General features: G+C 47.9%; 1 protein-coding gene across 2 annotated transcripts in view; it reads right to left on the bottom strand.

Annotated features, from left to right (window-relative positions):
• Window positions 1–15,099, bottom strand: part of B4GALT1 (beta-1,4-galactosyltransferase 1) — a 59,210-nt gene that overhangs the window by 23,225 nt on the left and 20,886 nt on the right. Inside the window, exon 2 of one of the 2 annotated variants that reach the window (XM_021707249.1) lies at window positions 3,174–3,409. In XM_021707249.1, coding sequence (XP_021562924.1) covers window positions 3,174–3,401 — 228 coding nt within the window. In that variant the 5' untranslated portion in view covers window positions 3,402–3,409. Of the gene's footprint in view, window positions 1–3,173; window positions 3,410–15,099 lie in introns of those variants that run through there. The other variant, XM_008074486.1, reaches the window with a different exon arrangement.

Here is a 15,099-nt window from a genome sequence, read left to right as displayed (position 1 = left end):
AAGATCTGCCTGGGCAACTTGGCGAGACCTCATCTCTACAATAAATCAAAAAATTAGCCGGGCGTGGTAGCATGCGCCTGTAGTTCCAGCTATTCGGAAGGCTGAGGCAGAAGGATCGCCAGAGCCCAGCAGGTCGAGGCTGCGGTGGCCGGGAGCGGCTACTACACTCCAGTCTGAGCGACAGAGTGAGACTCCAACTCAAAAAAAAAAAAAAAAAAAAGAAGAAGGAAAAGCACACTTTGGGAGGACCACTCTCCTAGGTGATGTGCAGGGTTAGCCAGCACAATGGTGCGCCCATCCGAGCTGGCTTGGTTAGTTGTTCTGCCAACTTAGACAGGAGCGTGTAGCTGGTGGAGGAGAGGACAGTCAGATATCTGCGCTGTTGTTTCAAGCCTGGGGAATATATAAACTGTACCACAGGAATTTAAGCTGGTGGCTTACTTTCACTGGTCTTATATTAGTTTTGTCTTTATAACTGAACATTGAATTCTCACATTCATCTAATATATAATCTATCTAGACATGGCATTCTTCCCTCTGGTCTTCCTTGATCACAGTCAATTAAATTAAAAAATTTGGCATCATCACTAACTCTATTTTACCCTCTGTACCCAAGCATATATTTTAATCTACCCATATACCATCCAGACCACAGCTGTCTGTTTTCTACTCAGGCAGGTCTGTAGGATGCCATCAGATGTCTGCCGAATAAGATCTGACAGCATCGTGGCTACAGTGTATTTCTCATCTACTGCTATAATGGTCAAGAGAGAAACAAGACACAGCTGGCATGGTTTGTTCTTAGTCAGCCCTGCTGGCTCCTGGTGATGGGGGTCTCTCTCCTTCCCTCCTCCAGGTGCACACTGCCATTGCTTTAATAATGGTCTCCTGAACCTTCCCGTGATCGATATGTACTCATTGGCATCAGACAAATGTTTTTGATCACAGGGCTTTTCTTAAATAAATACTTGTTGGATTGCAGTGACTTGCGCTTTGCAGGACATTTATCTGATCTTTCTCATGTTTTTCCAAGGTGACCCACAATTGCGCAGCTGCCTTGCTTACAGGTGTTCATAGTGCCCCGACTTGGCCAAGCAACTCAAACAGCCTTCAGGGGCTTGCCTGCCACCTGCTCCCCTGCCTTAAGCTTCAGTTTCCCTGTAACGGGACTTGTTTTGCTTTTCCCCACCTGACAGGCTCAGCTCTGATACCCAGCCCCATAGCCAGGTGCTTTCCTACCCCTACGGACATCATGACATCAGGAACATCCAAGGCTCTTTTCAGTCTTGAGGTCCCCATTCACTGGCCCCAACTGAGATGCCTATACTCTTCCCCCTACCTCATCCTTTAGAACCAAGTTTATATCCTGATTCTTCCAGGCCATTGCTCTCTCTCCTTCGTTTGAGTTTCCAAAACATTTGGTAGTTACCATCCAATCACATGCTATTTGGGACTGTTAATAAATTATTCCCTGGAGAGTCCCATTTGCCAGAAGTGGGTTGGAAGTTTCAGGACAGGAAGGGCTAACCCCTTATACTTCTTTTTATTTATTTATTTTTTGAGTTGGAGTCTCACTCTGTCACCCAGGCTAGACTGCAGTGGTATGCTCACGGCCACCGCTGCCTTACTGGGCTCAGGCGATCCTTCTGCCTTAGCCTTCCAAGTAGCTGGAACTATAGGCACATGCCACCACACCCAGCTAAATTTTTTTTTTTTTTTTTTTGAGTTGGAGTCTCACTCTGTCTGCCTAGGCTGGAGTGCAGTGGCTCGCTCACGGTCACTGTAGCTTCGACCTGCTGGGCTCAGGCGATCCTTCTGCCTCAGCTTTCCATGTAGACAGAACTATAGGTGCATGCTGTCACGCCTAGCTAATATTTTGACTTATTGTAGCAACAAGGTCTCGCCAAGTTGCTCAGGCTGGTCTCAAACCTGTGGGTTCAAGCAATCCTCTCACCTCGGTCTTCCAGAGCACTGGGATTATAGGCGTGAGCCACCATGCCCGGTCTAATTTTTTAATTTATTGTAGAGACAAGGTCTCACCAAGTTGCCCAAACTGATCTTGAACTCCTGGGCTCAGGGAATCCTCTCATCTCAGCCTCCCAAAGTGCTGGGATTATAGGCATAAGCCACAGCATCCAGCCCCCTTACACTTCTTTAGTAACTTCCTGCAGCAGGTGGTGTAGCACTATGCCACGGCAGTCCTCAGAAGTGCTTTTTGGGCAGACTGTTGTTTCCAGCTTACCTTGTGGTTCAAGGGAAAGGCATACAATTTCGACTTCGATGGAAGTTGTAAACTGCCCACCTCAAGTAGTCCCAGAGTTTATTTTGAAATGAAATGACATTGGGCCTTGTAGAAGTGGGTCTACTCAGACTCTTTAAATGAATCTCAATGAAATTTGAAACTTACATAGGTAAGTTAGATGTATCATTGCACCTAGGAGGGTACAGCCTAAAGGCATGTTTAAGTATCTGGGATAATCTTGAAATATGGTTGGAAAAATAATAATGTTCCTCAAATTAACTGGATATGCATTTATTTCAATAAAAATGCCTCTTGGGCCAATCTGATTCCCCAGGTCATGGTGATGAAGACTGACACGTCCTTAGCATTAGTTTCCTAAGCAGGGCTAAAGCTGAACACACATGGACCAGACATGCAGTGAGAAACTCTTTTCTTAGATCCAGCCCAGCCCACATGACTCTCAGATGGCCCACAAATCAGACTCCCCAGACATTTCATTGGGGCAGGCATGCGGCCTGAAGTAAGGGCGCTGTCTCCGGGTGCCCCAGAAGATACAGTCTGACTGGATAAACTTCAAAGTTGACCAAAATTCTGACATCTAAGTGGTGGTTTTATTTTTAAAAGGAAAAAGGAAAATACACAGTTACACAAAGACAGGAAATCATGTGTTTACTTTGGGATAAAGAGGGGTTGTCTTTCTTCTCTATTTTCTCTATTTTTCTCCAAAACAAACAAACAAACAAACAAACAAACAAAAACATCCTTGGCTAACACGGTTGAGGGCAATAAGCAAGCGCGTTGTTTGGCATTTAGCTCACTGGCACTGGGGGGTGGGGACTGGCTCCTGACGGTCAATGCCAGGTAGCTGTGAAATCACCTCCCTTTCCCGACCCCTCATTTTGCATCCCCCCTCCATCTTTCCAGACCTCACCTGGTTGATTACATAGATGCCATAGTCCAACTGCTGGCGCTGCAAGATTGGGTGCAAGTAATATAGCCAATACTTGAGATGCTCCTGCCGGTTGCGGAATGGAATAATGATGGCCACCTTGTGAGGAGAGACGCAGTCTCCGGGGGCATAGCGGCCGCCCAACTTCACCTTGGGGTTCTGCTTCGCCACAAGTTCCAGGTCCACAGGCGTGTTAAACTCAATCAGCATGGGGCCGACTAGAGAGGTGGAGGGAGGGGGGAGACGTTAGCAGACCACAGGACTCGCTGCCCACAGCTGCATCAGGTCAGGCTGCGGAGGAGACATCTCCTCCTGGGAGGCAGCAGGGCTGTGGCCAGGGTGTGCGTGTGCCTAACACCAGGTACCACACCCAGCACTGGGATGACCAAGCATTCCAGGAAACTCCTCGGTGCTGGGCAAACTCAGATGGTTGGTCACTCTACGAGGCACCCACCTGCCTAGGACCCTCCCCACTCAGACTCCATTGTAAAATTGAAATAATTCTTGCTCAGATTTCCTGGCAGCCTGTTATAAAAATTAGTGATTAAGCCTAGTATGGTGGCTCACACCTGTAATACCAGCACTTTGGCAGGCAGAGGCAAGAGGATTGCCTGAGCTCACGGGTTCAAGACCAGCTTGGACAACTTGGTGAGATCTCGCCTCTACAATAAATCACAAAAACGAGCTGGGCGTGGTGGCATGCATCTGTAGTTCCAGCTATTTGGAAGGCTGAGATGGAAGGATCACCTGAGCCCAGCAGGTCATGGCCGTGAGCATGCCAGCCTGGGGAACAGAGTAAGACTCCAACTAAAAAAAAAAAAAAAAAAAACAAGTGATCAAAGATGAGAAAGCACTTTCTTAGCTACCCTGAGGTTGAGACCTACTTCTGCCATCTCCCAGCTGTATGACCTTGGGCAAATGACTGACATCATTCTCTCTGAATCTGACTGGGGAAGGGCACACTCACGTATGTGTTGGCAAAGTCAGTGTGAAGGAAATCAGCTTCAAAGCAGAAGGTCATAGGAGTGGCAAGAGTAAACACGTATCAGGAAGGGACTTGATGTCAGGTGAACCAAACTCAGGGAGGGGTGGAGGCAATGAGATCCCAGAGGAGACTAAGCAAAAAGAAAAGAAATCGCTGGGGAAAACAAGGAAAAATGCTTAGAAACAGCAGGGAATAAAGGAACAAAGGGGATGAAGACGGGAGAAAGAATCAGGCATGGCTCTCAAGTTTCTGGCCTGGAAGGACATGGATCCGGATGAGGGAAATAAGTTAGGAGGAATGCTTGGCTCAGAAGAAAAATCGAAGAGATGCAGATGGTGGATTCTGAGGTGGGGCGGGCGAGTAATAGAGGGAAAAGCAAGAGGTAAGGTTCAAGTACAGGACGTGTGGCATACATGGTGCATGATCCAGGCAACACAGGGAATCAGGGTCAGATACAAGACTTGAACCCAGACTCCCTGTACTCTCTGGAGGTCAGGCTTCCTCAAAATGGTTCCAGGAAACATTAGACCCAACAAGATGATTAAGGAAAAATATGTTCCAAGGTCAGATATTAAATCCTGCTTCTGGAAAGTCATGACACACAACGAAGGCTCTGAGAAGTTGTAAAGTCAAGAAACCCCCTTCACTTTATTTTTTTAATTTTTTAATTTTTAAGTTAGGGTCTCACTCTGTCACCCAGGCTGGAGTATGGAGTATGATCACAGTTCACCACAGCGTCGACCTCCTGGGCTCAGGAGATCCTTCTGCCTCAGCTTCCTGAGTAGCTGGGACTACAGGCATGCGCCACCATATCCAGTTAATTCTTTAACTTTTTTGTAGAGACGAGATCTCATTATGTTGCCCAGCTTGGTCTCAAACTCCTGGGCTCAAGCAATCCTCTCGTTTCAGTCTCCCAAAGTGTTGGGATTACAGGTATGAGCCACGATGCCCAGCTATTTTTTAATTTTATAATTTTTGAGTCAGGGTCTCACTCTGTTGCCTCGGCTGGCATGCAATGGCACAATTATGGCTCAGAGCAGCCTTGACCTCCTGGGCTCAGATGACCTCCTAGCTCAGATGATCCTTCTGAGTAGCCGGGACTACAGGCCCAGGTGTGCCACCACACCCAGCTAATTTTTTTTTTTTTTTTAAAGAGATGAGGTCTTGCTATGTTGCCCAGGATGATCTCAAATTCCTGTACTCAAGCAATCCTCCTGACTCAGCCTCCCAAAATGTCGAGATTACAAGTGAAAGCCACCACTCCTGGCCCACCCTTCACTTTATTTAACCCACCATTTCTCAAACTTATGTGGCCACAGAGCCCTTCTGTCATGACACACTTTGGGAATTGTTACTCTAGTGTAAACAGCTTCACCTGTGAAGTAAACAAGCCCTGAGAACAAAGGAAGAAATCTAGAGAACAGAGGTAGAACACCAACCACAAGTTCTGACCCAAACCTGAAACATGCTGGTGAGAACCCACCCAGGCCCAGAGCACAGGCCATTCTGCCCTGTTTATCAGTAATATGTGGCTCCCACGCACCCCTTGTCCCCAGGGATCACTCTCCCTTTTGAACTGAATAAACTGATGAGAAAAGGAAGCCATAGGCCTGACTCCGGTGATGGCAGGTGTGAGTCACCAGCTACCTCCTCCTCTCCTTCATCCAATACATTCCTCACACCCTCCCTCCTCCATAGCTGACCCAGTTCCATCATCACGGGACCCGTTCCCATGAGTTCACTTTCTTCAGGGACACAGCTCTGACTGTATCACTTTCCCGCTAAAAGCTTCCAGTGGCTCTAAGGCTATGTGGCCATGTACAAGGCAAACCCCTTAGCTTGGCAACAAGGCCCTTCAGTCTCAGCTCTATCTCCCTCTCCATTCCTACAAACCATGCCTATGTCCACTTCTTCCTTTGCCAGGAACGCCCTTCCCTCTCTTCTCCAGTAGGCACATTTTTGCACAGAGAGATGCAAGATCAAGCTTCCCCCTTATGTTTTCTGCATTATCACAGAGCTCAGGCAGCAGACCCTCTGGAGCAAGGAAGATCTTCATGACTCCAAAGGCCTGGCTCTCCCGCTGACTGTGCACCGCCCACCTGGAGGAACATGGGCCTCAAGATCAGTCCCTCCCAAGACTGCCTGCTAACCCTGGGCCAGTTTTTCCCAAATGCATCTTCAGAATTGCCTTAGTTGGTTAGTAAAAATGAAGCATTTTGGCCGGGCTCGGTGGCTCAGCCTGTAATCACAGCACTTTGGGAGGCTGAGGCGAGTGGATTGCCTGAGACCACAGGTTCGAGACTCACCTGGGCAACTTGGAGAGACCTCGTCTCTACAGTAGATAAAAAATTAGCCGGGCGTGGTAGCGTGCACCTGTAGTTCCGGCTACTTGGAAGGCTGAGGCAGAAGGATCGCGGGAGCCTAGCAGGTCAAGGCTGAGTGTGCCACTGCACTCCAGTCTGGGCAACAGAGTGAGACTCCACTCAAAAAAAAAAAATGTAGCATTTCAGGTCCTTGTCCTAGAGTCTGCAGATCTTGGGAAGGACCTAATGGATGATGAACAAGGAGCCCAAGTGATCCTTACTAGGCAAGTTAGGCACTAGGGAGCTGACGGCCCATCTTCACAAGTCTTGGGGCTTTCAGGCCAGAAGGGTCCTCAGAGATTCCCACCATGTACACCTTTTGCCTCAAGGTCTGCCAGGCCTGTGCTGCTCAATTCCCCATGCCTGGGCAAAACCCTGTAGGAGGCCCTGATGCACAGTGAACTTGTGAAAAGCACAAAAAGAAAATCTGTCACTGAGCTCTTTTCACTTCAGAGGGCCCCCCACGCCATCTGCAACCCCACCCTAACTTCGGTTCTCAAGATGCTACTAAACATAAACCTATTTTCAGGAACCCACAAAACACCTGGGCTGTCACCCTGCCAACTTGCTCACATCTTCTGAAACCCAGAAGACAGGAATTCACACGTGGCCTACGTAGCTTCCCCAGAGAAGACACCTGCAGGCTAGAAAGTGTCCTGGTATTGCCTGGTCATGGGTTCAGAAAGGTGGTCCTGAGGTCCAGAGCCCTGGTCCAGCTCCACCAGTGACTAGTGGGATGATCTAAGGTCTCAGAACATCCTGATGTGCCCAGAGATACTCAGTCAGAAGGAGAGCAGGGGCCCAAAGAGAGATCTTCTGACCAAGCCTTGCTCTTACCTTCCCTGTCCCAGAGAGCAGGGATGCCCAAGCAGACAGGAAGACATGTGGGCCCTGGACAGGAGAGGTGAGAAGAAGCCTTGATCACCAGGCAGCAACTAATCTACGTCTCCTCCGATCTTGCTACCTAGGCTTTCTTGGTCTTCTTTCCTTGATGTCTATCTTTGTCCTCTTCTCTTCTCACTCTCCCTTTTCTCACCCGGGTCTTTGGATAAAGCATGTAACAGTTCCCAAATCTCTGTCTCCAACCCATGTCTTTCTCCTGATCTCACAGTCAACAGGACACAGCTAGCTACATATTATGGGCACCTAAAATTCAATATACCCCAGATGAACTCTCAAGCAACCCAACCCCACCACCATCACCACCTATGGCCAAACCTGCTTCTTTTCTAGGGATCCCTCAGCAACTGATATTGCCATCCCCTAGTATGGGAGATGGTATCTGGTAACATCCATTTTCTATTCCCCCTCCTCCTTCCCCAACCCCAACACACACATACACACGTGCATATACTTACTCACTCATACACAGGAGGTGTCAACAGCAGGCTGACAATCCACAGACGCCTATCAGGTACCAAACCAGAGTCTTTATTCTAAAATGTTGATTGAATGCAAACTTGCCCTGTGATATATGTCAAGACCACTTTCAATTTGTTTCAATCAATACTTTCTGGGCACCTACTGTATACCAGCCCAGGGTGGGGGGCGGTGGTTAAGGTAGAAAGAGAGGATGGATAAGAGAGTTCCTCCTCCCAGGAGCTCCCTGCTGGATATGTGGCAGAACCTCATAGAAATTACCCGGGTTCAAGGTTGGCCAAGGCACTTGCTCCTCCAATGGCTCTGTGCAGAGCTTTATCACAGAACAGCCTCTTCTTACTCTCCTGCTCCCTTCTACACCCCTCTGTGGCCCTCTCATGACCCCTCATCATGCCTCCAATACTCTGATGCCCAATCCCGTCCTCCTTGCCCAATCTGGTAATTTCTTCCTCACATTCTTTCTCTGAAGCCGTCACACCTCTGAGATTAGACAGCACACAGCAGCCCCAGGACTGGAGTTGAAGGCCTAATTGGGTCCAGTGCCAGCTAGGAGGCCTCCTGAGTGCCCTGTGTGCCTTCTGCCATGCTGCAGGGGCCATGCTCCACTACACACCTGGCCCAGGCCAAGTGAGAAAAACCAGAGAGCTCAGACTCCAGGAGGGCAGTGACTGGCTCTGCTCAGAATCATGCAGACTTGCTACCAGGTCTCAGAGCCACTGCTTGGGGAGGCAGGGGGAGGCTACGGGAGGAGTCAGAGGGCTGAGGGCTTCATGACAGTCCTCAGGCCGAGCCAAGGTGTTCTTGCTGTGCGGCGCATGGCGTGTGCTACCACAGGCCCTCGGCCCCGCTGGGCTGGCTTGTGTGTTTTCTTGGCTCTGGAAGCTGGGAGGCAGGGTTACGTAAGCAGATGAGCAGATGTAAGCTGTCCTCGGCTTCCCCAGCTCAAGACCTGCCACGTGGGCCTCTCGGCTGGGAGTCCAGGTCACGGCCTTGCGTGTAAGTCACTCAATAACTTCAATGTGTGAGCTCAACTCAGACAAATTCCACTGCTCCCCTGCCTGGCACAGCAAACCCAAACACACACATACCCCTCCATCAAAGGCCCTGCTAATCTAAGCCAACCCCAGCACGGACTCCTGCCTTGCTTTCATGCTGGCTGAACCACTAGTTCAATCCTCTAGCCTCAGCAAAACAGGCTGAAACATGTAGTCACCGCTTCTCAACTGATTGGTCAGTTTAAGACACAATCCTTGGCCCGACGCTCGACTGGGACAGTGTTTCACCAGCCCAGAAAAAAGTAATACAAGTAAAGAACATAGATATGGTTTTTCACTAAGCTAAATATAATCAAGGTATGTAAATGTCCTCTCTTCCAAGATTAAGTCCTTCTTACTTTTTAAATGTTAAAACATCCTTTCTTTTATGAAATGATCAGGGTAGTTTTTGATGCTGGATTGATAACTTAAATAATAAAAAAATAATCTTTCCTTGACAGCCATGTGTCAGGCCCCTAAGTTAGTTTCCTTCCTTCCTTCCTTCCTTCCTTCCTTCCTTCCTTCCTTCCTTCTTCTCTCTTTTTCTAGCTCCCTACCCCTCTCTTTCTCTTTTTTTTTGAGTTGGGGTCTTACTCTGTCGCCTAGGCCCAGTGTGTGGTGGCATACTCACGACTCACCACAGCCTCGACTTCCTGGGCCAGGCAATCCTTCCAACTCAGCCTCCAAAGTAGCTGGAATTACAGGCACATGCCACCATGCTTGACTAATTTTTTAATTTTTTTGTAGAGATGAGGTCTCACTAGCTGGTCTTCAACTCCTGGCCTCAAGCAACTCTCCTACCTTGGTCTCCCAAAGTACTGAGATTATAAGCATGAGCCACTGTGCCCAGACCTAAATTTCTTTTGAAAGTTTCCTTGGCAAGAAATTCAAATTCAAATATTCCCACATTTCTTTGGGAACATGTGGAACTAGGCAGTGCCTAGAACTCTGTGATTCTAAAAGTTGGAATGTTGGAATTTTTTCCTGTTCTGGGTCTCTGACCTGACAGTACATTGCATGGCCCTTCTTCAAACCACCTCCTCCACCAGTGCTATTCCAAAGGTTCATGTGGGTAGGACATTTTTCTCTGCACCAATCTTCCAAAGGCTGGGTGTGTACTGCAAGCTGAGCTTAACACTATTACCAAAATCCTCAGCTTGAGAAAAAATTTACTTGCAATGGTCTCATGAAATCATGGTGCCCCGCATGGCCCCTGAGACTAGAAATAAGAAACACCATGTACTGCACATGACTCATCCAAAACCTTCTCTTCAGTCATTCTGGGAGGAGGCCAAGTTCTCTAGATCTTCAAGGACCTTCATATCCCCAAATCCAAAAGCTGCCCAGCCTCAGCTCAAGGATCACCTCCCTTAGGAAGCCTTCCCAGACCACTCAAGGTTGGTTCTTACTCTTCATCCACATCCCCTAAGCACTCACAGCATCACATCTATTCAAATAAGTACCCAGTTAGTACACATCACGTGCCAGGTGGTATAGGGAAGGAAGGGAGGCTAGGTCAAGAAGAGGTCTTTGCCCTCAGGGTTTGAGGAGACCAGCAAAGTAAACAACAGTGGTGAGTTGACCAAAACAAACTGAACTGGCACAGAGGAAGGGGAATCAACCCCAGGGCCAGGAATCAGAGTTAAGGAAAGCTTTGCAAAGAAGCAGTTGCTCCTTAGGGAGAACTGACCAACAGTGTTGTGTCCACTTGTCGGTTAGCTCCCTTGGCTGCCATGCTCACAGGAGTACACTGACAAATCCTAGCTAAGGGGTAGCGCACAGCTATCCTCCTTCCTTCTCTGTCACTAGCACAAGCAACAAAGAGGGTTTCAATAAACTTCCAAGAAAACTTAATGTAAAAAGCATGGGATGAAAAGGCACCAGAAAGGACTCTCAATTCTGGTGCTAAACCACTTTTTACTGAAATGACTTGTTTCTTAAGTCAGATGTTCATGGTATTTTTCTTTATACTTTTGGGTAAAACGTCAAAATTGAACAATAATTATTTTAAAATATAACCCAAGGACAGGAAAGGTGACCCTCACCCTAGTTCCATTCCAAATAAGGAAGTTTCTTCTAAAATAAAGATTTCAAGACATACAACTCAGCGACCAGTAAACAGTAATAATCTCTTCCTAATGCTGACCTATGTCTTGGGCACACCACACACAATACACAAGTTTAACACCCAACTACCACTGTTTTTTTTCTGCCAACTCACCGTCTAAGCCACTATTATACCCCTCAACCCGGGGAAAGAAACACTTTTTCTTTTCCAAGGTCTTGCTCTGTTGTCCAGGCTAGAGTGCAGTGGTATGATCATAGCTCACCCCAGTCTTAGAACTCCTGGGCTAAAGCAATCTTTCCAAGCCTGGCTAAGTGAAAAACACTTTTTCAACAGGAAACAAACACACCTGTGGTCTCAGAATCCAACATTTAGAGACACAGAGAAAAACTAAAAGTTAGCTCAAAAAAACAAAGGAGCCATGGCCGAACACAGTGGCTCATACCTGTAATCCTAGTACTTTAGGAGGTAGAGGTGGGAGGATGGCTGGAGCCTAGGAATTTGAGACCGACCTCAGCAACATAGTAAAACATCGTCACTACAAAAAAAAAAAAAAAAAAAAATTAGCCGGGCACAGTGGTTCACGCCTATAATCTCAGCACTTTGGGAGGCTGAGGTGAGAGGATTGCCTGAGCTCACAGGTTCGAGACCAGTCTGGGCAACTTGGCGAGACCTCACCTCTACAATAAATCAAAAATTAGCTGGGCATGGTAGCGCGCGCCTGGAGTTCCAGCTACTTGGAAAGCTGAGGCGGAAGGATCGCCGGAGCCCAGCAGGTCAAGGCTGCGGTGGCCGGGAGCGGCCACTGCACTCCAGTCTGGGCGACTGAGTGAGACTCCAACTCAAAAAATAAAAAACAACAACAAAAATAATAAAATAAATAAATAAATAATTAGCTGAGTGTGGTGGTGCATGCCCAGCTACTCAGGAAGCTAAGAAGGGTGGATCTCTTCAGCCTGGGAGTTCGAGGTTGTGATGGGCCGGGATCACCTGGGTGACAAAGTAAGACCCAAACTCAAAAAAAGAGCCTGCCACAGGAGGTCTATCTAGCAGAGCCTAGGTGGCTCAGTGAGAGGCTGGCCCAATCGGACAGTGGGGCTGGTGCTCCTCCATCCATCTGTGCTCAGGAGCAGCCCTGCCACATGCCTGCATGGCCACACTTTGTAGGTCTTCCAAAATATGACTTAAAAGCGACCTCACCAGCAATAAACCACCGACCTCTGTGGAACTGTCATTTCTCACGCCTTGCTCTCTCTCTCCCTCTTTCAAGTCTCACCCAACCTTCAAAGGCCAAGCATTCTAGCTTGCTTTCAAAATGCTGGTGACAGCCGGGCTCGGTGGCTCAGCCTGTAATCCCGTGCCTTTGGGAGGCTGAGGTGAGTGGATTGCCTGAGCCCGCGGGATCAAGACCCGCCTGGGCAGCGAGACCTCATCTCTACAATAAATCAAAAAATCAGCCGGGCGGTAGCGCACGCCTGTAGTTACGGCTAGTCGGAAGGCTGAGGCGGAAGGATCGCCGGAACCCAGCAATTCGAGGCTGCGGTGGCCGGGAGCGGCCACTGCACTCCAGTCTGGGTGACAGAGTGAGACTCCAACTCAAAAAAAAAAAATGCTGATGAGGTTTCTGCCCAACCATGGAGTGCAAGAATCATCTGGGGAAGTGAGTGATTTTGCAGATTCTTGGGTTCTACTCACCAGATTCTGATTTGATATACCTGGGGCAGGAGCCCAGGAATCTGCATTTCTTTCTTTCTTTTTTTTGAGTAGGAGTCTCACTCTGTTGTACAGGCTGGAGTGCAGTGGCACACCCATGACCACTGCAGCCTCAACCTGCTGGGCTCAGGTGATCCTTCCGTCTCAACCTTCCAAGCAGCTGGAACTACAGGTGTGCGCCACCACAGCTGGCTAACTTTTTGGTTTATTGTAGAAATGTGGTCTTGCGAAGTTGCCCAGGCTGGTCTTGAACCTCTGAGCTCGGGCAATCCTCTTGCCTCTGCCCCCAGAATGCTGGGATTACAGATGTGAGCCACCATGCCCAGCTGAATATACATTTCAACAAGCACTCTAGGTAACCGTAATTTTGATCCAGTCCCTGGACTATACTTTGAGAAATGTTGGTTTACAGGATCACTCATTACACCACCTCCTTCCCACCCCCATGAAGCTATTATTTATTAATTTTTGAGTTGGAGTCTCACTCTGTCACCCAGGCTGGAGTGCAGTTGCACACTCACAGCCACCGCAGCCTCGACCTGCTGGGCTCAGGCGATCATTCCGCCTCAGTCTTCCAAGTAGCTGGAACCACAGGCATTGCGCTCCATGCCCAGCTAATTTTTCTAATTTATTGTAAAGACGAGGTCTCACCAAGTTGCCCAGACTGGTCTTCAACCTCCGGGCTCAGGTAAGCCTCTCTCAGTCTCCCAAAGTGCTGGGATTATAGGCTTGAGCCATCATGCCCCACCTCAAGAAGCTATTTAAGAGCAAGGTCAAGAAAACATCAGGAACTACTAAGTGTTCTCCTTTCTGACTATACATATCATAGAACAGAACACGTTTAACTTTCATCTTTTGCAAAGGATCAAAGATAATAACTATGCTGGGACCCATGGTTTCAGTATCTACATTTTAACTCTTCATCATACTTAATTTTTTAAGTTCCATTTTCTCTTTTTCTTATTTTAAATTTCTATTTTTTTTTTTTTTTTTTTTTTGAGTCAGTCTCACTCTGTTGCACACTCACGTCCACTACAGCCTCAACCTACTGAGCTCAGGCAACCCTTCCACTTCAGCCTTCCAAGTAGCTGGGACTACAGGCACCACGCCACCATGCCCAGCTAATTTTTTTGTTTTTTAATTTATGTAAAGATGAGGTCTCACAAAGTTGCCCAGGTTGGTCTCAAACCCATGGGCTTAGCCAATCCTCTCACCTCAGCCTCCCGAAGTGCTGGGATTATAGGGATAAGCCACTGCACCCAGCCTACCAGTCATTTTTAATGGTATGATGTATTCTTATAAACCACATTTTAAAAACTTTTGGAAAAGAGGCAAAGTAACAATTGCTCAAAGTACAAATCAAATGTCATCTCCTCTTCCAAGCTTTCCCTAATCCTCTCTTGGTGCCAATCAGTTCCCATTCTGTGTACCTACAACATCTCTACAAGCCTGCTGTGGAGGCCTGTGGGGGTGAGGTACCAGTCTCACCGTCACTGCCTCTTGAGGGCAGGAGTTGTGTCCCATTCTTTTCTGTGTCTGGGACAGTTCCTGGCAGAGTAGGATCAGCAAATGTGTGTGGGCCCACATGGCCCATGTTCGACTAAGAGTTAAGAAGCAGAGCTCACAAAGCTTTAGCCTTTGATGTTTTAGAGTCTAACGTTTTTGTCCTGATTACACATCTACAACCAAGGTAGGGCAAAAACACTCTCATTTCTGGGCTTTAATGAAGCCTTCTGACTCCAGGTATAGCGTCAGATTCATGCGCTACAGGCACATTCCCCACCTGCAGTTTAAAAATAATAACTTGGTGAGATCTCATCTTGTCAATAAATCAAAAAATTAGCCAGGCATGGTGGCATGTGCCTGTAGTTTCAGCTACTTGGAAGGTTAAGGGGTAAGGACTGCCTGAGTCCAGCAGGTTGAGGCTACGGTGGCTATCAGCGTGCCACTGCACTCCAGCCTGGGTGACAGAGAGAGACTCCAACTCAAAAAAATAATAATAATAAGTAAGTTTCCTCCAGGCTCTAGGCCCATAACTTTAAACTTTGTGGCAATGGACAGCCTAATCTCCTAATAACAATATTGCATTTCCTCCGCTGAGCCTCACATTGCCACATCAAATACCACGCATTCAGTGTCTGACGTGGATCACAACATCACCAGAAAAGCCCTCAGGTGGTGACTCACTCCAGGATACTGCCACCAAAGATACCAAGGCCTAAATCTAAGGAAGCAAAGCCACGGCCAGATCCCCTCACCTTGAAGGGTCAGGATCCATCTCAAACTTACCCTAAAGAATCCTGGAACAGCCGGGCTCGGTGGCTCAGCGTGTAATCCCGCGCCTTTGGGAGGCTGAGGTGAGTGGATT

This window comes from Carlito syrichta, unplaced genomic scaffold (genome assembly GCF_000164805.1).
Source record: "Carlito syrichta isolate Samal-C Ts95f unplaced genomic scaffold, Tarsius_syrichta-2.0.1 Scaffold316469, whole genome shotgun sequence".
Lineage (NCBI taxonomy): Eukaryota > Metazoa > Chordata > Mammalia > Primates > Tarsiidae > Carlito > Carlito syrichta.
The sequence above is the reverse complement of the archived record's forward strand: the minus strand, read 5'-3'. Positions and strand labels throughout refer to the sequence as shown.